This window comes from Sceloporus occidentalis, unplaced genomic scaffold, assembly GCF_023333645.1.
Source record: "Sceloporus occidentalis isolate IW3139 unplaced genomic scaffold, rSceOcc1.0.p SCAF_3, whole genome shotgun sequence".
Lineage (NCBI taxonomy): Eukaryota > Metazoa > Chordata > Lepidosauria > Squamata > Phrynosomatidae > Sceloporus > Sceloporus occidentalis.
In genome coordinates, this window is record NW_028316983.1 from 181,997,639 (window position 1) to 182,022,380 (window position 24,742).

The 24,742-nt window shown below is 36.6% G+C and overlaps 1 protein-coding gene across 7 annotated transcripts in view; it reads right to left on the reverse strand.

Moving 5' to 3' along the window:
• Window positions 1-24,742, reverse strand: part of LOC149317180 (centrosomal protein of 192 kDa-like) — an 82,925-nt gene that overhangs the window by 53,488 nt on the left and 4,695 nt on the right. For 6 of the 7 annotated variants that reach the window (XM_089516983.1, XM_089516979.1, XM_089516981.1 and 3 more), the window contains 19 exons: window positions 23,696-24,133; window positions 22,185-22,304; window positions 20,570-20,715; window positions 18,873-18,925; window positions 17,004-17,136; window positions 16,431-16,564; window positions 15,686-15,817; window positions 15,416-15,524; window positions 14,361-14,494; window positions 12,855-13,071; window positions 12,307-12,438; window positions 11,446-11,510; window positions 11,159-11,356; window positions 10,706-10,829; window positions 6,535-6,629; window positions 5,503-6,133; window positions 4,272-4,502; window positions 2,374-2,521; window positions 358-523 (listed from right to left, as the gene is read on the reverse strand). In XM_089516983.1, the coding sequence (XP_089373109.1) occupies window positions 358-523; window positions 2,374-2,521; window positions 4,272-4,502; window positions 5,503-6,133; window positions 6,535-6,629; window positions 10,706-10,829; window positions 11,159-11,356; window positions 11,446-11,510; window positions 12,307-12,438; window positions 12,855-13,071; window positions 14,361-14,494; window positions 15,416-15,524; window positions 15,686-15,817; window positions 16,431-16,564; window positions 17,004-17,136; window positions 18,873-18,925; window positions 20,570-20,715; window positions 22,185-22,304; window positions 23,696-23,862 (3,135 nt within the window). In that variant the 5' untranslated portion in view covers window positions 23,863-24,133. The remainder of the gene's footprint in view (window positions 1-357; window positions 524-2,373; window positions 2,522-4,271; window positions 4,503-5,502; window positions 6,134-6,534; window positions 6,630-10,705; window positions 10,830-11,158; window positions 11,357-11,445; window positions 11,511-12,306; window positions 12,439-12,854; window positions 13,072-14,360; window positions 14,495-15,415; window positions 15,525-15,685; window positions 15,818-16,430; window positions 16,565-17,003; window positions 17,137-18,872; window positions 18,926-20,569; window positions 20,716-22,184; window positions 22,305-23,695; window positions 24,134-24,742) is intronic. The other variant, XM_089516984.1, reaches the window with a different exon arrangement.

Genomic DNA, 24,742 nt, shown 5'->3' on the forward strand with positions numbered 1-24,742 from the left:
CTGACCGCTTCGACGGAGAAGGAAGACGACTTCGCTGGCTGAAGGAGTGTGACCTGCTAGGAGCGTAGGCAGGACAAGACTGGGGCCCAGAGGGGGTTGCTCCTCCTTATATAGGGGGCTGGTCTTCTTTTGTCCCTGCCTACAGGAGCGAATGGGAGGTGCATAACCCAGGTTACAGGAGGTCAGGACCCTCTCTGCTGGGAAACAAGTTAGCACATTATCTATTTTACTACAGTGGTACTCAGTTAGCATTTAATGCTACTTAAGGAAACCTCTTCACAGAAAGGCTAAACTACAAGAACAAGAACTAACATAAGCACTGTATATAAAAATGACTAAGCATTTAAAACTACTTACTTGACATCTCTCTGGACTAGACAAAGCTAGATTCTTAAGGGTACTTTCAGTGGCAGAAACAAAAGTCAGTCGTTGCAAGCTAGGATCAGTGTATCCCGACTTAGGTAATATACTGTCATTGCAAGATGATTCCTTAAAATTAGGTGTTATATAAGGGCAATCAAATCTAAAAAACAGAGCATAAAGTATCTACAATTAAATTCATCTACATACCTTGAGGGTCACTCTAGATGTAGCACAGTGGAAGCACAGGTAACAGTAATGGCTAGGATATTGTTTACTAGTTTAGGCTGATATTACAGCTGTGATCCTACTGCATAACAGAAATTGACTCCAATACAGTATTCATGACTTGGTTTCATACAGAATAGGCTCTATGCAGAGCTGCCTTTAGGACTAGTAGCTTCAACTTGAGCAGAATGCAGGAGACGATGCTTGCTTGGACAAAGCAACTGGAGTATATTACGATTCTTTATAGGTTTGCACACACTGCTATTCACTTCTGAGTCCAATTTAAAACATTGGAATTGAAGTTTTAAAAACTAACTTGTTTGGGACTAGGTTATTCGATGACTTTCTGCATGCATATGAAGCTGCCCAGACTGCAATATTAACCCAATGATTCTGGCTTAAGACACATGTATACCTTTAGTGAGATTGAGGGAACAAATAAGAGAAGTGGTGGCCCTATACCAGTAGAACTTCTTCATCAAGAGGTGCAGTTATTTTAGAAAAGCCCTACTTGTTTCAGCCTTTACTTGGATCTTAAACACGATCTACACTTTAGATAAGAAGATATTGCTTAGTCCTTGTTATGTTACTAGATAGATGTATTTTACACTGCTCCAAGTCTGTAAAAAATGTTGTGTGCGCCTTGCAGTCATTTCCAATTTATGGAGATCTAAGGCAAACCTATCATGGGGTTTTCTTGGCAAGATTTGTACAGAGGTTTTTGCCTTTGCCTTCCTCTGAGGCTGAGACACTGATTTGCCCAAGGTCACCCAGTGGGTTTCCATGGCTGAGCGGTGAATCAAATTCTGGTCTCTAGAGTTGTATTCCAATGCTCAAGAAATTGATTTGGGAAGCAGTAAAATCATACTTTTGTAATGTCCATTTTTTCTTCTTTTAAGGACATATTAATTTGCACATTTACGCCTGATTCGTTCTTCAGCAAATCTCAGTTTGTATGAATCAATTAGATTATGGTATAGTTTTTAAATTCCTAGAATTTTGAAGTAGAACTATACAACCTAGAATAGCTCCCTATATTAGATCACTGAACACTGTTGCACTGTTCATGAGCAAGAATTCTAAGCAAATGTAGTATCTCAGTTTCTAACATAAACTTTCAAAATTATGAAAAGTCTACCACCACTTTATCTTTCTTCTAGAACTTTTTTTGGGATGTGTGCACAGATAAAATGAAGATGTTCCATAGAGCACAAAACAACCTTTGCTAATGTCTAATTAGCAAATGGAGAAATTCAACAGGACAGTATCTCAACAGTAGAACACATGCTCATATGCATGACATAAAATGTTCAGTTATCAGCACTTCCAGTTTTATTTTATTATTTTTAAGAAAAGGGGGTTGGGTGCCAGACAGTTGTTCACAGTATAACCAGTCAGTGTTTACTGATAGCCTGGTAGTGTTACATATAATCAACCTCAATATGTTCGCACACACTTATGGTGGGCTCAAGCTCTTGAAAAGCAGTCAAAGATGTAATCTAGAAGTATCAGCTTACTTCTGGTTCATATTTCTGGAGTTTTCTGATGAGTATGGGGGATTAGAAGGCAAGCTATTGCTCGCGGAAGATTCTAGTAGCAGTGATCAAAGATTTTAGCACTTTTGTGATGATGTGGGAGTTTACGGAGTCAGGACAAACCACACATAAGCTTCTAGAAGGATGTATAATCCTCAGGCCACATTTCCCACCCATGATCTCTAGTAATGCCCTCCCAACCACACACATACATCCATGTGGGGTTTCACACTTCCCTATAAGCTGTTACCCTGAAATAGAAGTTCCAGAAGCTTCACTTGGAGATGAATGAGTAAGAGGAGAGGTGGAAGGCCTGAAACTGTACTGTTCATTCTCTGACATCTCCACAGTGGGCACAGGAGTTGCAAGCTTCTGTTTAGCGGCTAAAACAGCTCCACCTGCAAATTGGAAAAAATAATATAGTGAACTTAGTCATGAAGCTTTTTTCTGGTTATGGAGAGAATCTCTGATGACTTGACTATCCATCTCAGGAAGTAAAACCTCATATATTATACAGTTGATAAATCGGAATAAGATAAACAGTACAAAAAGCTAACCCTAGATGTACTGTTCTAACTGTAGACAACATCAATCTTCCACTATGCAACAGGTATATAAAATCAGAAAAAAACTTTGAAGTTTGGAATCATCCAATAGAGATACAATGTTTAGCATTCATGCTCAAATTCCTCTGGTCAATGCATATGTTGTGTAGACACTACTGCTGAAGTAGTTTCAGAAGCTTCACTTGGAGATGTAGAAATAAGAGGCGAGTTTGAAGGTTTGAAATCATTCCTGTGCCCAACCTGCAGTGCCGGAACACTCTAAGCGACTGTCATATAGGTTTGTGGGATCACTTATATTCATCCACAACAACCCTAAGTCTGGCATCAGAAGCCCTACTTCCTGTGCCACAATTTTGATTCTTATTACCAGTCTTATCAATGGCTCCTACTTTGTGGATCTCCATTTAAAAAAGCCTCTTTAAATCTCCCTCTCATAGTTTGGCCTTAAGAAGGCTTATTGGTTTTGAACAGTTTTTAGCTGAAATTCAAATTAATTGATTAATTAATTGAAATAAAAGCTAAGATTTCTATTCTACCGACTGGAACTATTTTTAAAAATACACAGTGCTGTTTCCACTTTCTTTTTTTAACATCTGTAATTTGTGTTTTCAAATTAAATCATATTAAAGTAGTTGTCAGCAATATTAGAAAGACTCTGTATTGAAAAGCAGTCTACCATAATTTTATTTTAAACATACTCTGCTGAGTATGGCAGAAACAACATACTTATACTTTACTTCAATACCTCTGTTGATGTTGCTGCTACCAAGAAATTATCTTTCCAAGTTAAATTGTACAATGAAACAAAACAAAGAGATTCCAATGATGACATCATCAAAAATCCTGTACCAAATACAGATCCCATTTGACAAATGTAGATATTATGAGTAGGCCAAGAAAGCAAATCCCTTTCAAAAAATTTATTTGTTCATTTATTTCCTATCTTTCTCCCAGTATGGGGTCCAAGGTGGTGTACTATGTTCTAAAAGCACGATACAATTTTAAAACTCTTAATACAAAAGTTAAAACAAAATATCTTTTTAAAAAGTTAAAAACAAATTAAAAACAGCATTAAAAGATGCTTAAAACATAATAAAAACACTACACTACTCATGGAAACCTTCATCTGCTACAACACACTAAAATCTAAAAGCTTCCCTAAATAAAAGGTCTTTACCTATGGATGCATTAACTCACTTGTGAAATATGTTCTGGAACCTTTTCACTTTTTAACATAGAAATATTTAAAAAGTTATAAGTGGATTTATATGCACTCCCAGTTATGTTTTCTGGTATTTTGGTGGTCCATGAAGACCTCAGAGAGCCCCAGGGGCAGAATATGGGCCCATGGACTGACTGCATTTACCTATCCCTTGGCTAAAATGATAGCACCACCATCTTTGAAGAAATCCATACAGCCTTCCTATTATGCTTGGAACTCATTTACTTAATCCTGAACAGTATAATTCTTTAACAGTATGAAACACAGTAAGAAAAGGGACTTTATATATTCAAATGAACTAAACAACTTGTTCTCAAAACAAGATACTGTACAAACTGGAGGAGCTACGTCTTCACTTACCACTATTTTTTTTGTTATTAGGAGATGTATTTTCAAAAGTCACATGCTTTTCATCATTGTATGTATCATTTCCTTTCAGGATTTTATCATTTTGAGTCTCTTCACATGTAACTTGATATGTAGCTTCTTCTTTGGTACAACATACAGGAAGAGGGGAAAACAATACTGGAATAGAGTTTAAACTGAAGGGAAGAGTGCTCTTGCTAACCATTTCTTCCAATTCAGAGTCAGCTGGTTAAAGAAGAAAAACAAACAACCCAAAGGTTGGTTATTCCTTTTTGCTTTTTAAACAAAGCTTAGAAATGCTCTGGCCTGTTACAGACAGCCAAAATAAAGCTGCTTCGAGCCACTTTGGAGGTATGGTATTTCAATGATACATGCGTCCTAAGAGTCCAAAGGCCGCACCAAAGCCACGCTCCAGTCCTAAGGACTGGAGTGCAGCTTTGGTGAAGCTTCCAGACTCTTAGGACTCATGCATCATTGAAATACCATACCACCAAAGTGACTCGAAGCAGCTTTATTTTGGCTGTCTGTAACAGGCCATTATAACATCAAAATAATTAGTAACAACATGTGAATAAAACATAAGCCAAACTAGACAAATAGAATTGGTTTAACAGTTGTTAAGCATTAAATCAAAGTTGTAACTGGCTTTTTAAAATTAATCTTCCATAGATACTGTACATATTTATGGATACAGTCCTCAAGCATGCTCAGTAAGCTATGACTGTGTTACTGTGGCAAAAATAATCTAAAATGTTAGTAATCAATCAAACATGTAAGGTACAATTTTAAGTTAAGTGACTTTATAATAAAACCACACATACTATATGAATATTATACAAGTCATATCATAGTATGTTTTGAGGATGTTGCACAGTTTACCATTTCATCTAAAATTGGAAACTACAAGAATTTAAAGAATTCACTATTTCTTTTCAGGCTTACACAGAGAGAGGAGTAAATGAGACTATGTGCAGCCAGAATGCTTATTTGTATTATGCCAAGTCATCCAAATGCAATCAAATTATGAATTTACAAAAGGCTCTTTCCTCCTCTTGAAATCACACTATCCACTTGCAAAATTTGTATATTTAATAAAAGCTGTACAGCTGTATATTCACAAAAACATACAGGTTAATTGCTGTTCTTTGTACCAGCTGTAAAAGTGAATTTAGAATTTAGACATCTAGTAGAAATTTAGAAAACAAAATTTAAAATTAATACTCACTGGGAAGTGTTGTTATGCGACCCTCCAAAGGTATTTCAATATGTTCAGATAATCTTTCTTTAGAACTTGTAATGGAAGATAACTTCTTTGACTGAAAACATTCATCTCCATTAGAAGCTTTTTCTACGCTTTTCATTTCTTTTTTCTGCTCAGAACTAATATCAAAACATAAATTTTTGAAACAGTTTTCCTCATATATTTTTTCCAGATGCTGCTTTCCTATGCCATGCTTGATAGAGAAATTACTTTTGGACAAGTCTCCAGAACTAGCCATTTCCCCTTCTTGTTTGCACAATTTGTGCCAGTCTATTGCAATTTCTCCATCTTTAATTATACTTTCAGGCTCACTGCCATCCCCATCCTCATCAGTTCTTTTGAGATATTTCTCCATATCAAATGTTCTATTTTCTGCATTGCTGGATACTAGCTGACTGATGACAGAAAAATCTTTAAGTTTAGTAGCTTCTGGAATATTAGCTCCTTTCCCACTTTTATTTGTGAGTTTCATCATTAAAGCAGCTAGCTGTGAAGGTTCAGCACTAACAGAAACATTTGCAATAGCGGATGCAATTGTACTTATACTTAGGACAGAAGGCTCCAGTTCATGGATTTTTCTTTCTTCAAGTTTCTCCTAAAAGTTGGGGAAATAAAAGATTTATATGTTTATATCCTGTATTGAAGCAGTTAGACACCACCTTAACTGCCATGGGCCCATGCTATAGAATTCTGGAATTTGTAGTTTTATTTAGCCTTCTCTGCCCGAGAACTCTGGTGCTCCACCAAACTACAAATCTGAGAATTCCATAGGATGGAGCCATGACAGTTAAAGTAGTACCAAACTGCATTAATTTTGCAGTGTGGCAGCAGATCAAGGCAACATATAATTTTAATGCTTCATTCTCCACATCAAAGCTCTTGGGGAAAGGTTTAATATCTAAACATGTAACTTCTAAAGAAATATTTACTTAATATTTTTATAAATCCAATCAATACCTCTTCTCAAATCACTGGTCATTTTTATTACATACTTACACATATATTGTCTTTCATTGGTGTGTCAATTTCACCAACATTAAAAGTAACAGATGCAGCATATGTTTCTTCTTGAATGCTCCTTCCTGCATCTCCTAAAACCCAAAGGGGGGGAGAGGGGGATTTTTATTTTCTGCATATTGATTGGAAATCCAGCTTTGTATACATTGGCCACCTTTTGCCTATCAACTGAGAATTGATATTGGAGCCAAGAGAGTGCCTAATCCTCTTCTCTCACACACCAGCTTCACAAGGAGAGCCTGGCTTCCATTAAACCCAAATTCTCCATAACCTGAACTGGGTAAATTTGCCTTAACAGATTTAACAAGTTAAGATAACCGAGAACCATAAACTAGGTTACAAAGCTATGAAAGTGATACATTTGAAATGGAGTCATTATGAATGTAACTTTCATACAGATATAACCTTATTATGCAAACTTTTATTCAGGCTGAGGGGGGAACCTATATAAGAACTATAGTACATATTTTATGGCAGTCGTTATTGGGGGTTTTTTCCAAATGACAGTGCAGTTACTTTATTTTCACTTAATACTGCCAAGCACAATGCCTAAGGACAGTGATGAAATGATGAACTATAGAAACTGACATTTTACACAAGTTTTAAGAAATATGAACTTCTCAATAATTTATGTTAGCAGAAATTAGCAAGGCTCAATGAAATAATAGGACCCTTAGGAGGCAAATCTATGAGTTCCATTAGTCACCACTGTTTATCTTACCACTGTTGCAGAGGGTCTCTGAATGCATGTACCTTCCCAATTGTCCTTGGGAGACTGAGGGGCTCAGAGGATTTCAACAGTTCATTATGCAATAGCCCCCAATGCCTGTGCCCTGTACTGCATGCATCTCCATGCCCTACCTCTGCATTTCTTGCTTCTACTGAAATCTCTTTGGATCTTCTACAGCAGAACTCTGGTCTTCCAGTTATTTGGGGCTTCAGCTCCCAGAATCCCAGAGTATTGGCCAAAATGGCTGTGTCTTCTGGGAGCTGAAGTCCAAAATACTTGGAGGACCAGAGTTTGGGAATCATTGTTCTACAGGTAGACTACAACATTGTGCTTGGGCCAAAATTAATTGACAGGTTACAGGTCATGTGAATAAACTGTATTGTGTATCTAAGCCAGAACACTACTGAACTGACCCCCTCTCTGACCCAGGAAGCCTCTTTTTAACCATCCATTAAGAAGCCAAGCCCTTCCTCCAGTCCATTTGCCTTGGTCCAGACCTCGGAGGTGGAGAAGATCCGCTGGACTTGATCCTATTCCCCACCACCACCCCCTTCTCCTTTTGTTTTGTGTCTTTTAGATTGTAAGCCTGAGGGCAGGGAACCATCTGACTAAAAGATTGTATGTACAGCGCTGTGTAAATTTACAGCGCTTTATAAATAAAGGTTAATAATAATAATAATAATAATAATAATAATAATAATAACAACTGAACCTGTATAGGCATCCCACTATAAAGGTCTCTTCTCAAGGAATATAAATAAGATTAAAACACATACTGAACTAATTACAAAATAATTGCTGGATTTTACCCCGAGACCTTTGTAATAGTAGGAAATATACTGAATGTGGGATGTCCCCTTCACTTAGTCCAGTGGGCAGGAAATTAAATTAAATCATTGAGATTTAAGCTGCCTCCTGCAGTGGGAGAGGAACCTCCAAAAATATCCAGTGAGTTGGAACAGCTAAAGAGGAAAGAGATTAGGTTTCTACCATGCATCCCAATTAAAAAAAGGTAGCCTCCTGATACCAACACAGACAAGCAACAGCAGGAGAGCAGGATGTCTTCCTACCACTACAGAAAGCAACTATACCACAATAAGCACCCAACACCCTGAAGACAGGAATGCTATAGCCTGGAAAATGGAGAACAATTCCCGCCCCGCCCCCCCCCATCAGATCATCCCGGGGGGATAAAACGGTGCTGTACATGCTGATCGCTCATTGGCACACATGACTACTGAAGGAAGCATCAGCAAATACATAAGCACAAAGCAGGTAATGATGCACAAATGAAGAGACTGACTTCCAAGTTGCAGCTCTATAGATATTTAGGAGTGGGGCCCTTGTGGCAAACAATGTGGATGTGGCAACACTCCTACTGGAGTGAGCAGAGATTTTATCTGGGAGTGGTGAACAATGGTTTCATGACAGAATTAAATGCAAGCCTTAATCCATCTGGCCAGGGTCTCCTTGGAAACCCAGAATTCTAGTGACCTAGGCCAAAAGAATATGAAAAAGGAGCCTGGCAGGCAGAAACTCCTGGTGTGCTTTAAAGAGAGCGCTGCATATATCTAGGCTGTCCCATAACTGTTTGAACTGGCCCTGTAAGTGGGGGCAAAAGGAGAGAATGCAGAGGTTCCAGGACCTGTGAAAAATAGAATTTACTCTTGGGAATAAAGGTAAGGTCTAAGAACAGAATTACTGAGACTTTGTGAAAAATGCACAGTTCCCATCTAGCTAAAAGGGCCCTTAGTTCTGAGACACCTCTGGCAGACGTGATGGTCACTAAGGAACAGAACCTTCTATGAAAGGTGCTTGAGAGAAACAGATTGTAACAGTTTGGAGGGAGGCTGGGTAAGAGGTTTCAGGAGCCTGTGAAGATCCCAGGTGGGGAATGTGAATAGGGGGGAGCTTCAAGATAGAAACACTTCAGCAAAAGCAGAGAATGTGCTACCCGCTAATCCTCCACAGAAGTCAGCTAAAAAGGGAGAAAGGCGCACAGTAGCCCAGCTGGGCAAGCTGTTGTGAGTCCAAGTGGCAGCTCCTTTGGGTCTTTGTTCTCTGAGCTGGAATGAACCAGCAGATTGTCCTGGTACAGGAAAACGTCTTGTGTTCTTAGATGTTCTACCAGTGCCACCATGAATTTGGTAAAGCCTCTGGGAGCAGATGAGAGTCCAAATGTTAGGGCCCTGGACTAGAAATGGCTTTCCTGATGAATGAAGTGAAATGCTACCTGTGTTTGGAGTGGATCAAAATGTGGAAGTAGGCTTTCCTTAAATCCAGGGAAGAGAGAAGAAGAGATCCAGGATGGATTGAAGAAATTCCATTCTGAAGCACCACCTCCTCTGAATGTAGATGGTTTACCCATTTGAGGTCAAAAATCACACATTTTGAAGGCACATCCCTACATGCTGAGATCTGGCATAATGCTGGACTTTGCTTAATGCAAGAATGGTTATTGTTGTTACTGAGCCAGAGCACTTAAAGCAGTCTCAAACTGGCTTATTTCTGCAGCGTGTTTTGGACCTGTGTTGTATTGAGGATAAGAAGCTAAGAGGAGAAACTAAGTATAATTGTTAGGTTATAGTTAGAGAAATGGGAATTCTTTTTATTTTTAAGGGGAAGGACAGTTCCGGGTAAGAGGCATTATTGTAATGTGTTTTTCATGTGTGTTCTTATGTTTATGTGTTTATCTGTGTTTGTTTTCTATATTGTGTATTATTATGTTTTTGTTATTTCTGAACAGTGAATAAAAATCATTTTTAACATAAAAATATTTTAAACTCAAGATTTCAGATATGAAACTCAAAATTATGCCTTAATATGCAAGCCAAGTTTCATTCTGATAACATCCTTCAAGGAAAAGAACACAGTGCATTTTATGCTGTCTCTGGAAACAATTAACAGACTGAACCATGTTTCATACTCAGCACAGAATCCCACACCAGCTTCCAAGAATCCCAATTGATAGCCGATTTAGGGATTAGACATGAGAATAAACCAAAGTGTTGTGGACTGTTCCTTAAGTCTCATGGAGAATGAAACAGAACCTTTCCTTTAACATTTGCCAAATTTAATTCCAGCACTGGAATATTAAATGAAAATCATATTACAAACATGGCAGGTAATGAAGTCTCCACTTCACCACTTAATCTGGAGATAATTTTCTTGCTGTTTTACATCCCGTGTATGCTCCGAATTCATCAATTATATCCAACAGACTATTTATACTAGTTTGAGGATCATCTATAAGCGATGTATTCTGATCATACCCACATACAGTCCTAAATTCCCATGAAAATAAACAAATGTCATTATGCAGATTTTTGCACAGATCATGTGAAAGGTTTCACACAAAGAAGTATTATAAACCCAAGATATTTTCAATCCAGTTAAACTACTAGTTTTGATAAACGTTACCTTGAAGACTATCAGACATCTGAAAGTTCTGTTCATCAAAGTTTGCTCTTGATACATCAGATTGTCTCAACAAAGGTACAGGCTGTCTCTTTACTGGAGAAGTAATATGATAACCAAAAGAAGGCTATATGAAGAAATAACATTAGTAATAATTAAGTTGATAAGCATTAGGTATCATTTTTTGTTTAAAAAAGGAGAACCAAGAAAATGGCGTGTCTGCATTCTCCAGAGGATCTCAAGTATTACATTTCCTAGCCCTAACTAAATTAGTTAGCTGTCACAAACTAAACCTAGTTCTGTGTACAATGTTTATGCAGTGTCACCTAACTACAGCCCCTTTGCTCATCTTCTGTAGTCTGCCAATACAGCTCTAGTGGCTCAAAGAGACCACAATCTTTTCAAAAGCAAACATATAACCACTGATAAAAGAGTAAGTCTAAATCAGCAACATACCCGTTTCACATCACCTCCTCCTCCAAGGCAACCAAGAGCATCAGATCTCTGACCAAAGAACTCTCCCAGAGAGAGTCGTAAATAACTGGCCTCTTTGCTAAGGTCAGCTTGCGAAGCCTTTAAAGGATTATAATTATTAAATGATTTCCATGATGAATCCCCTAATCCAGAAGTATTTTGTGGATCCATTTTCTCTTCCTGAAATTGTCACAAACACAGAAGAGTCAAGTACCAAAATCAGTACAAATAAAGTCATTCTAGAACTGGTTCTTCAGAATGTTAGCTACCTGCATAAATTTGTGTTCCCTCTCAAATTCTTCTTGGTCTTGAGCAATCATAGCAACTGCTTCAGCTTTTCAAGTAAGAAAGAAAGGGATACAGTTAAATCTCTCAGCATATTCCAAAATCTGCTAGCAGACTTGATAACTGAGTTAAAGACAAGTTGAAATATAAGCACTGGGAGCATGCACTGTACCATAGGTTTTAATTCATTTCTTGTAAGGGACAGGTAATTTTAATTATGCAATTTGAAAGCTTTGCATGATCTTGCAACCATATGGGAACATCCATCAGAAAGTCAGTCCATTCCTCCAAGGAGCAGCCTTTTGAACAAATCACTTGAGGCATATGAAGCCCATCTGTATTGCTGTTTTCATAAGAAACAAATCCTGTGCAGAGTTTGAAACCCCAGAAAACACTAGACTCAGGATGAGCTAACTCCTTTCATATATCTGAAAGGTTTATTTTAAAATGCAATGGCTGTTTGTCTTACATAAAAGTGTTTAATGATTATGAAAATGTCTTTTTGTTTCAGAGTCAATCAACTGTCATCTGCATTACATTGCCTACAAAACATGTGGGGCATCCCAGTGACCTTTTTCCAACACTTGCTTTTTTAAAAAATAGAAAGTTTCTGAGAAGCATGCTATCCTGATCCCTGCTACAAAACTTTGATTACTGAATGAATTTCAGAGCCCCAAAATACGAAGAACTGTAGTAGTTTCAAGAAATCTGCTTGTAGATTAGTAAGCAATACAAATTACTTGTATCTCTCACATTTTGTAAACACAAAGTAATTTCTTTTAAAGTCAGTAAATGAATTAACTACCAACACATTTCTAAGGGATGAAAAATATTATCACACTTACATCCAGTTATGAAGTCTCCACTTATGTTTGAGCAATTTAATGCTTGTTCTTTATCAAATGAGGTGTAGTATGCAAGATCTGTCACCCATTTACCTTCCTCATTTTGATATACAACATTATGTGGTGAGTCATCTGAAAAATGCATTAAGAGGTGCCTTAAGTTTCCTCAATTAAACAACTGTTCTTATAAACCTCAGTATATTACACAGTAACATCAATAAGTGTCCTTTCCAAAAGATGTTACTATCCATATTTTCATAGCAGCATGGAGGGTGAACAACAGGAAGAGATCATAGAACTGTCAATGAACTGACGGAAGCAAATACAATAATATGTTTTGATTAATGAGTTAAGTTGGAAGAATGATTGAATACATGCAAGGATTGAAACATTTTTGTTCTACCGTCATTTACAAATTTTTAAAAATCAGTAATTTAAATTTATTAACTTGGGTCATGTGCTATAAGATAAAGCAGCCATCTATCAACTCAGCAGCTTCTCAAATGAATGTCAAAGCCCCAAGATACATGAGCTAGCATTAAACTAACCTTGTAATGCACACTCATAGTGCTCAGATTCTCTGTAAGCACTTGGTGACAGATACACATCAGGCAGAGGAGCAGAACTTTCGTTAGCTTCTTGGCACAGATTAGAAAAATGGCTTTGCTGTTCTTTGTTCCAGATCTCAGAAGTAGTATTATTTGCAACACATTTAAAGTATACTGAATCTAGTTTTAGTTCCGAACTGGTTATGTTTGTAGCATCCTTACACAAAAAGAAAAAAAAGTAAGTTTAAAATACATGAAAAAATGTTTGCTGCTATTCACTATTAACACTATTAACTTTATATATATATATGGCTTCACATAAATACAGTGCGCCCGCGTCATACACGGGAGCCTTTTATGTGTGAAAGCCGTGCGACGTAAGTCTCAATGGAGCGCGCACCGTGCCATGCATCATGCACAAGCCCCATTATTTTCAGTGGGGCTCGAGCATACGTGCTATTTGCCTTATGCAGAGGGGTCCAGAACAGATCCCCGTGTAAGACAAGGGTGCACTGTACCAATGGGTTAACTTGCTTTTCTTGTCAAAAGAAAGGGACAGGACAGCTCAAAAAAGAGAAGAGAAGCATTATCTCCTCCAAAGCCCTTTATCAGTCTGATGCAGACTCTAAATGCAAGCCTTGTCATATGCTCTGATAACTGAGCTGCATTACTGGAAGAGCTATGTCTTCCAGGCTCTGAACTGCCTTTTTTGTATATTTAACACCTTAAAACATCTCCTCCAATTAAATCCACTACTATCTTTTGTTGGTTGTCTCTCAGTGAACAATTAAAGCCTTTCTATTCACCAAAGACTTGACAAAATTAACAGTTTAAAACTACAGGGGAAATTAAATTTTATAGTTAGATTTTTTTCTAGATTTGTCAAGCCTTAAGTTCTAGGCTTGGAAAAAGTTAAGTTCCAGGTTTAGGACTTAAATAAATAACTGATAGTGCAATACACAGTACAGTGGGCCTTCCGTATCCAAGAATTCTTTATCCACGGATTTAACCATCCACGGCTTGAAAATATTCAAAAAATATATGAATTCCAAAGGCAAACCTTGATTTTGCCATTTTATATAAGGGACACCATTTTACTATATCACTGTATTTAATGGCATCTGAGCATCCACAGATTTTGGTATCTACGGAGAGTCTTGGAACCAAAGCCCAACAGATACCAAGGGTCCACTGTACTTTCCATCTCCCTTCCATCCTGCAAATCCTTTGCCCCAAGCATGCTGGATTACAATTAGGTATGCCTCCGTTAATATCTGATTTAGGAAAAGGACAATGTGATACAAATTACATGAACAGATCCAAAGTCATTAAACTGAATAGACAATTATTAACAGGAATAAATACTTGTTGCACTGGACATAGACTAAGAAACCATAAAAAATTAAAAATTAAACTGATCAGGAAAAAAATCCTTCAAAAATGAAGTTAGGAACTGTCAACAGATGCTCAAAGAAAGATGCTTATGCCAGAACAAAGAGTCATTACCCTATTACAGCCAGTGTTTTCAGCAGCAGTACATGGAAGCTGACTTTCAGTAGGTTCTCCATTTGAATTTTTGCTATTAATCACTGTATTACTCTTTAAAGATATTCCATCTTCTCCAGATTGGTCAAGATATCCTGGAATAATGTAATATATCATATATTTTACATTACCTCTGAATTTTCACAAGATAAACATCACTTTATTTTAAAATTTATGAATGATTTGGCAATTCCTGCAGTACAAATGCTTTGACAATTGCTAATTCAAAATTAAATATGGTAAATAGTTATGTCCGCTTAAGTCACTAGAACTTTAGCATACATCATTATGAACACTACCTGCTGATTTCAAAAATATGACCAGAATTGGAGCAGGGATGCACCAGGCTTTTAATTGGCAAGGCCCTCCAATGGTCATTTGGGTGAGAGGAGGAAATAAGAATCAATTAACAGAGGTCTCTTGTTCTGTATGCTCAGCTCAAAAACTTATTTTCACTACTAGAATTCAGTTCACAGCCATTCCAACCTCAAAAATCTATTACTGGTTCACCTGCATGCTCTTCCACCTGCCTTAACCTCTGTGGAGTGCTCCAGAACAAAAATTGATATTTAAACCAATAAATCTGAAATATTATTGAGAGCAACCTAAAAAAATTACTACATTTCTACAGACTTTCTTCAATAAAAAATTAGATACTTGTCTTTAATATTATCAATAGGTAATTCATTCAGCAAATGTCTGCTTCATAGCAATGACTTAAAAGTAAGGTTGTAATAAAAGCCAATTTAGTAGGCAGTATGACTTGATAACACCTTCTTATTTCTATAGTGTTTTATGATTCATTTTAAAGTTTCTTTCAAAATAACCTAACATGCTATACAGCATGTTTCACTTACTTGCTTTATTTTTACGCAATATCTATTTTAAATAGGCATTTAAGATTTGGCAAGGCAATATTTTTGGAGTTACTGAATAATGAACTCTTTAATTCCAAGTCAATCAACATTCAGTAGTATGAAATGTAATAAACAACAGAATTGCCAAAGTTAACCTACCTCTTATATTTGGACAAATGTGTGAAGCTGCTGTTTTAGTGCACATCTCAGATACATTGCCTATTATTCTAACATGAGACTTATTGGAACTGTTGTTAGATTTATCTTCCTGATGTGAAGAAAAAAAAGCAAATAAATACATTAAGTCCATAGTAAAAACATTTTAGAACATCCCAACAAACCAGAACTCATTCACTTATTCCCAGATTACACTGACTGCTTAACATCTCAATTCTACAACAAGTTTAGCCAAGCTTTATTTTTACATACCTCTCCCCCTGCTGCCAATTGCACCATAAATTGTTCATCTTGTACATTGTGCCCATATGATTCTTCATCACTAGCAACATGTGCATCAGTTCTGGCTGCTGCCGGGCAAACAGCAGGCATCTGGAACTTTTCCTGAAGAATTGTAAGAGATAATTTTAAAACATAATTTCAGCATATATCCTCTCTACAATTAGTTAACACACATAAATACACTATATATTCTTATATAGACTTGCTTTGTACAAATGAGGCTAATTAAGTCAAAACTAATGACATATGGTAGGGGGAAAAATTAAGCAAGTGAGCTCAGAGTGATGAAAGACCACCTATTATGTTCCTGCTAAATACTGTAGTTAAAATACCAAGCTATTACATCATCAATTAAAACACAGATAAAAATAAAAATATTACAGTTACAGATTCTGTCCAGTTTAGTCTACAAAGGAAACAACCTATAATTGTAACCTATAATAGGAGCCTTGGTGGCACAGTAGTTAAATGCCAATACTGCACCCACAAAGTTGTGAGTTCGATCCCAAGGCTCCAAGGCTGACTCAGCCTTCCATCCTTTCGTAGGTCAGTAAAATGAGTACCCACCTTGTTGCGTATCCAGAAAGAAGAAAACTATGCTTTCTTTTTACCTATCCTTCCAGTTTGTGAATTCAATACTAGAATTATGACATATAGTACTTCAACGAGCCATCAGCAAGCACTACAGTGATTGGGAATTTTTACTTTCAATTACCTGATCTGGAGGCAATTCTATAGCTTCAATACATTCACCATGTTCCTCTGTATCTTCTCTTTCTGGCAATACAAGCTGCTCAAAGTAGGCTTCCAACTGGTCATCACAGAACTCCTCATCTCCAATATCATCATCTAATATGGAAAAGAAGTTTGTTATGAATATAAATAGGTATTTTACCTACTTTTTACATTTTTCCAGGCACACCACAGCTCTGGTTTTCAACGGTGGTGGGACTGCTTCCTCCTGGGAGGCAAAAGGCTATGCTGAAGGCAACTTTGCTACTGCTAGAAACCTGCCATATCAGACAGACTGTTGTTGAAGAGCCATACTCCATGTGCCAAGCACCTTAATGTAGTGAGAGGAACTACTAGGCAGAGCATTAATTTGGAGTGACATTAGTAGAAGATCTGTCCGAGGAAATGGCAGTGACAGTTTAGCTAATTCTTATTAGTATTGTGTCAAAGGAAGCACTAGTTAACCAGTTCCCAACATCTTTTACCATAGAAACTCTATATGAGAAGCTGAGTTGACAAACAACAACAGCAGATTATTCAAAATTTTAAACAGTACCTGTAGAATGTCCTTCCAGGCTTGCAAAACTCAACAGTTTTTCATTTTCTATGAATCTGGAAAAGCCAGTAACAGGAGTGTCATCGGTTTTATTTGTTATCCATTTCTGACCAAATTCTAATGAAGATGATACCTACAAATCAAAGTTAATGTGTGTATTTTAATAACTAGTCAAATGTACAACCCAAATATTTCTTAGTCCATCAGTCCCAAAGCCTTCAGTATGTCACAGATATCCATAGGAAAAACCCTTAAGGATGGCAACAGTTGATACAGAGTTACCCCATGTTAAATGTTTGAAAGAATATCCAATAATTTACAAGCCCTTCTGCCTCAGGGAAACAGGTGGAAAGCATTTGAAAAAAAATATAGAAGAACAAATCTTCTTGAAAAAGAATCAGCACACTATCTACAAAATCATCAACTATTTGGAATTCTTTCAAAGGTGAACAGTTTGTACGTAGGAGTATTTCAAAAGATGTAATATACTTTGACTTTCAAAATGGTTTTGACCAAGTCTCTTCACAAAGGATTCTGAGAAATCTTATTTACAAATAATAGAGACTTGTTATTGAATAGCAATAGGTTAACAACTTGAAGCAGATAACACAAGTAAAACAGAGACTCTCTAACAATGTTTGTATGTGCTCCGTAATTCTTCAGAAATCATTTTAAATTAGCAACAAGCAGTGAGATGGTCTAGCCTGCAAACAATGGTAAATTAGCTGAGACAGGAAGCCTTAAGTGGGCTGAAAAACTCCAAAAAGAACTTCCAAAGCTGGCTAAACGAGGGAGAAAATGGGAAATGAGTATCAGTGCTAGCAAGTATAAAGCAATGCATGCTTTGGGAGAAATAAAGACATGGTCTGAATTGGGGATGACTGAGGCCCAAAACACACTGCAAAAATAATCCAGTTTGAAACTGCTTTCCCCTGGCTCTATGCTAGGGAATTACGGGAGCTGTGGTTTTGTGAGATATTTAGCCATCTCTGTCAGAGCACTCTGGTGCCACAATAAACTACAGTTCCCAGGATTCCATAGCACTGAGCCAGGGCAGTTCAAGTGATCTAGAACTAGATTATTTCTGCAGTGTGTTTTGGACCTAAACGTTGAAAGCTCTCAGTCATGTTGGGTAGCCCAGTAGAAATGTCAGCCTGCTAATCGGCACTTATAGGTGAAAGAAACCAAAAAATGGCACTCCCACAATTCTAATGTCATATACAAAACCTGATAATGCATTCCCATTTGGACTACTTCTTCTACCTTTTCAAGAGGAAAAGGGATATAAAAAAGAACTTAAAAAGGAGGTAAATAAAACGGTAAGATGAATCATATTCCTGGATAAAGCAGATGATGCAAGTAAGGTGCAGCATCTACTGAATGTGTATGGATGAAATGCATCATCTGGTGATGATATGAACATGGACGCTTCAGTGTCCACATTCACATCACTACTATTTAACAATAAAGGGCATGATAATTTGCAGTTGTTCGAATTCATGGATCCAAAAACCCAGGATTAGAAGGGCTGACTGTACTACATTTTATTGACATGGCAAAAAATTAGGATGAACCTTTTTAGAACAAAATTCAGATTTCCAAGTGAGAAATTTGCTTTAAATAATTTCTAATGGTTTTTTAAAAATCTCTTTTTTCCAACAGCGTATAATGTTTACTTTCCTGTAATAGTACAACCAGAATCAGAACATAAGAGGTTTACTGCAATGCAAACATGATTCAGAAAACATATCCAGGGTAGCTGTGACCTTTCAGCAAAATGCAATAAGTTATCATAATAAGTTATAATGAACTCCTATAAAAAGTTTGTGTTAGTAATTAAGGCTACATTATTACAATGAAGAAAGTTACCTTGTTGTTTTCACTTCCTTTTTCCAATGAAGCAAATGCTGTAGATGTCAAATCTGAAAATTAAAGAGCAACCATTTTCTTCTATGATATTTAATCTGAATGTACTAACAACCAGATCCCAAATACTGGATGAAGTCAAGAGTTTGAGAGGAATTTCACAACAGTACATATGCTAGTAAAATGTAGATATTATCTTTGCTATGCAAAGGTCATTATTTTGTCTTAAATATGGCAACAGAAACGGGGGGGAGGGAGGATGCAGTAGTGTCACTCATTCACTATTTTATGGTTTTAAAAAAGAACAAAAACCTTTAAATAAATATAAACTAGTAAAGTATTTTTCATCATTCATTAATTTAGACTACAATGCAAACCCTTTACAGTAATTACGGTAATATGTTATTCTTTCCAGTTAGGTTCTTTCCTTGTTGAGAAGGAAAAAAGTCTTCATGCTTTTCCCCCTCCAGTGAAAGAGTGATCTGTAGGCTGATCCTTGAATGGATGAAGGATCTCTGTTCCCTATATCAAAAATCCTCTTATAGATCACTTTGAAACAGATATAGATGTTGCTCATGTGACTCTGTCTCTACAGATAACTGCTAGGCAGGGCAACCCATGGTTTGTGGATTCTGATGCTGCATCATTCTGAGTACTTTTTCATCACAGCAGTGGCGAAAGACCAGTCTATGGAAAACTGCCAAAGAAATTAGCTATGAAGGGGTGGGAATCAACAACATCAGCAGAAAGGTGGAGTCAGGGCACCTATGAAGGTGATACCTAAGGACCTGGGGGTACAATTAAGGGATTGGAGTACATGTGGCTCCCCGAGGAAGCAGGTAGCACACCACTGATTTATCTGCCCTGTCCTTCAAATATATAATTGGAGAAGCTTACTGCTGCAGTAGACCTTCAAGTCATTTTAAACTTATGACATAGGGTTTTCATGGCATGTTTCTTCAGAGGAGGGGCTGACACTGCCAACCTCTGAAGCTGAGAGAGTATGATTTGCTCAAGATCATCCAGTGGATTTCCATGGCCAAGCTGGAATTTGAACCCTGGTCTCCCAGTGTCCTTAGTCGAGTGCTCAAATCATTACAGCACACACACTAGAGATTAAAACAATGTTTAAGAATTCTAGCCATCTATGACTTTTCAGGCACTTAATTCCATCTCCTCTCCTCTTTTCCATTTCTCTCCCCCTACTGCAAGAATCTCCCCAATGACTAAAGATAACACTTGTGGTTCTGTTATTGGTCACTTCCTCGCCTCATCTAGAATATCTTATTAGGATTTTAAGGGGGGGAGAGAGAATATCATACTGACAACTTTAATATGTACTGCAGAAATAATGCTTTGATAATCCTAATGCTATGGCTCCTTGCTATGGAAATCTTTGTAGTTTTATGAGATACTTAGCCTACTCTGTCAGAGGGCTCTAGTGCCACAATGAACTACAAATTCTAGGATTCCATGACAGTTATGGCTTCATCCTTTGGAATCCTGAAATTTGTAGTTCATTGTGGCACCAGATCTCTCTGACAGAGTAGGCTAAGTATCTCACAAAACATGAAAAGTGGTGTCAAACTGCATTATTTCTGCAGTGCAGTGCCAAAACACACATTAAGCAGCATTCCAGGAGGGCCTGTCTCATGCCAAACCTAAATACAACAACAGGAAATATGGCTGAAACTGTATACCTTCCAAATGTGAAAGCCTCTCATGCACAATATCCTGAAGGTTATCCAAGCATTTACCAGCATAATTTTGGGTTTGTCTTCTTTGCAAATCAGATTCATTCTGATCCGACTCCAAGCAAGTTTCTGTTGTTTTATTACAGTTTTCCCTGAGAATAAATTAGGATAAAGTCTTTAATCATAACTCTACAAGTTACTTACTTTGCAGCTTTATGTACTGTCACCTCTAGCAGTATTGTTTAATTAAATCTATTCAGCTATATATGCCAAAACACACTCAGAGATCTCTAGCACTATCTACAGAATATAGCTCCAAGTACAATTTATCCAGGCATTAGTTACAATGTTTTAGAAAGGAAATTAAAAATGTATATCATTCCTCAAGTTCTATAGAGGAAGATGTAGAGCTAAATGTAATCTAGCCAATGATTTATTTTGAACAGCAAGAAAAAAAATATTTTGCTATTTATAACAAATAGAAAACTAAGTTAAAAGACTTAAAAACACATGTATGTGTCGATATACTGGGGAATGCACTTTATCCAGTATATTTTAAAAAAATAAACACAACAGTGTTACTAGTAACACCTGTTTATGCAGTCTCAATTAGAAATGGATTTTTCTTGAATGGACCTTTTATTTGGGAAGATCACAATACATCATAGAGGCACTGTATACTTAATCTAGAAGGATCATGCATTAAGATTTATTTCTTAGAGGAACATATGGCCTCACATTAGAGAAGTTGCTAGTCACATAATCAGCAACATAGCACTGGGTTTTCTTTTGTCAGTGACATCTAATGCAATTAACCTGAGAAAAATTTGAGCAGAGATTCGTTTAACATCTCAAGGCTATGTATGTGTTATATTATTTATTAACATTAACTCATAATATTAGAACCAAGGCAATAATTTCTAATATACATGTTATTATCCAACTGTTTTATATAAAGACATTTTAACACTACTGCTTCATTGTGCCACTTTTAAACTTTTATTCTTTGTAATGCATACTTTAAATTGCTTTTAATGTTATTGATAAATTCATTGTATATTAATGATAACCCTTTATGTTTTTAGCTATATTGTGCTTTTTAAAATTTGTAAGCCACCTTGAGTTCTAGTTCTACGGAGAAGGTGAGATACACATAAAATATTGTCTAAATATGATAAAGGCACCAGACCCCTTCTGTTCTTGGAAACTAGGCAGGGTCATCCCTAGTTACTTTTTGGAGGGGAGACCAATAACAAATACCAGGTACTGTAAGCTACATTACAGAGGAAGGAACAGGCAAAACCACTTCGGAGTATTCCTTGCCTAAGAAAATCCTATGAAATTAATAGGGTAGCCATAAGCCAACAGACGACTTGAAGCATATACATACATATAAATAAATGAAGTAAATCCTCCTCCTTGAACTCCTGATGACTTACAACACCACTTAGGTTAGATTTTATGAGACCTATTTAACTTCAAGAACTATTAGTATTTATTATAATATGTATCCATTGTGAGGTTTTAATCCACAAGCAGAAGGGAGCCCCTTCTTACTGTAAATTCCACTTTTAAAAAAGAATAATTTCAAAAATACAACTAAAATTAATTCATTTCTTACACAGTATCTTGAAGGTTAAGTATCAGCTTCTTTCTTGGATCAGAATCAGATTCACCACTGCAAGAAGATGTTAATGGAGAAGACAATTGCCTTTCCATATAAGACGCTTGATCACAAAGTCTGCAGAAAGAAAAACAGATCTGATTATCCTGTATGCTCTCAACTCTATATTTGGGAGGGGGGGAAAAACCCACATTCAGTACTTTACAGGAAAAACATAGCATTATAATCTATTGTAAGACTACTACTGAAAATTGAGGGCCAAGATCCTTTTGAAATTCCTGCTGACGTAGTAACATGGCACTGCAGCTGTTTGTCTCTGCATATGTAGTGATCCCCATTTAAAACCAAGGACTTCCACAGACCACTCTTTATTTTGCTGCAAACCACTCTACACTATTATTTCTTACTCACATGGTTTGACATAACAGGATGGTCACTATGGTTTTCAACTGCAGATTTGTTGTTGTTTGTAATAAAAAGATGGTGAAAGTGCCCACCCGCCAAACTTGGTATTGTACTGTATGTTAAAACACTGGAGGCTTTAAAAATAACCAGTTGGCAACTTGATGGTGAATCTAGAATCATAGAATCGTAGAGTTGGAAGTGACCACAAGGGCCATCCAGTCCAACCCCCTGCCATGCAGGAAATCACAATCAAAGCATCCCCGACAGATGGCCATCCAGCCTCTGTTTGAAGACCTCTAAGGAAGGGATTCCCCATTCCCCCATCCCAGAAAAAATCTGACCCAGAGAATGCTCTGGAGCTGATTTGGTAGGAAGAGAAACAGATATGTCAAACCTTACTTATCTGCACTGTAGCCCTCTATCAAACACTTAAGAATTGGGCAAAATTCTTAACATTTATTTATTTACTTTATTTATATGATGCCTTTCTCCCAGGATGGGGACCAAAGGCAGTTTCCAGAACAACAAATTAAAAATATTTACAAAAAGGTTTTTAAAACAATTTAAAAAACCCACATTAAAACACTATAAAACCATTTAAAAATCATACAAAGGTTAAAAGCTGATAAAACATATATCAAATGAAAACCTTCCCTGCTTAACCATTAAAAGGTTGCTTAACATGGAAATGTTCACCTGTATTCACTCACTGACTTCCAGTTTCACAAATTTACCCAAGTTTCTATTTGATGACAAGAGAGACGCAAAATAGAAAACTTTTTTAGATAGAAACACTTTCGAATTCCTCTGCATATAAACTATGCTACGTTTGAGAGAATGCTAGCAATAAATTTCAGTATGAGCCACGATCCTTATTCTGTCAAAAGAAACATCTTTTGCAGAACAATTGGAAGGAAATTTAAGCTTCCTAATACTTATCTAAATTTAATTTTTACCTTGAATCATACAATGATTTATGAAGTGGAAATTCATGCCTGGAAAAAAAATCCACATTTAGAAACAAAAAGGAATGAGCAGTTCTTCAGTGAACACATCCTTCCCTATTGTCTCATTTCTATTTTTAGTTGTAACAGATGTCTTACCTGTCATGAGGATCAGTTTTTTGCCTGGCTTCAGTTGAAGCAGCAACTGGTAAACCAAGATTTGATGAAAGTGTGATATTATCCAGAATTTCACTAGTGTGGCCCGTTGGTGAATGGTCCAAAATGCTTGGTAATGTCTCATCCACAATGTATCTTAAGTCTTCCATAATACCGTTCTTTCATAATGGCTCTAAAGCTTTAGTAAAGTGTTAGGCACAACCAGCAAGTAACAGTATCATGTATCTTATTTCTATTAACCAATATTTGGGGATTTCTTGTGTGATACACTTTCTGGCAGAGACAGCTTTATCGTGGTTCAATATTCAAGAAAAAATCAAAGTTGCAACTTGACTTTATTCTTTTCATCACAGTCCTTCCACTCCTTTCTCAGAGACAGACACTGAAAGCTGCTTAGTGATTTATCTTTCACAATAAGGCCTAGAAATTCCCAAAACAAAGAAAGACATATTTAAAAGACTGGAAACAAATATCTCAAGTTCTTCAAAACCAAAATACAGGAGTCCAAAATGAAGCTACCAATAGAAAAAATTAAGAGCCTTATTAAAGAATTACATTATTTGCAAGAAAATAAACTTAGCTTACATTAAAGATGAAACACAAATTTAAAAAACCAGAGAACATATATTTTTTAAAAGGAAAGAACTATTTGAGTACACTTACAATGCAAGCTCTAAATTTAACTTTTAAAGTCGACTGTATTTTGTTTCTAAAAGTCTCACACAAATAAAGGGAGCTGAGGGGGAAAAAACTTGCTCTCTATTAGTATCTGACAAAATCTTGATTTACTTAGAAAAGGTTAAACCAGTGAAACTACTGAAAATGGCCATCCACTTCTTGTGTACAGCACATATGCTCCATTAAAACAAAGTTTTAATTAACTCCAAAGATGCATGCATGTTCACACAAGTACAGGATTCATCTGAAGTTCTTTGAAAAATATAAAGCAAAAAAAAATCCTTTTTATAGCACTAATTGCCTCTTTTAAACTCTCAGAGATTCATTTTCAAAGCCATTTTTACTGCAACT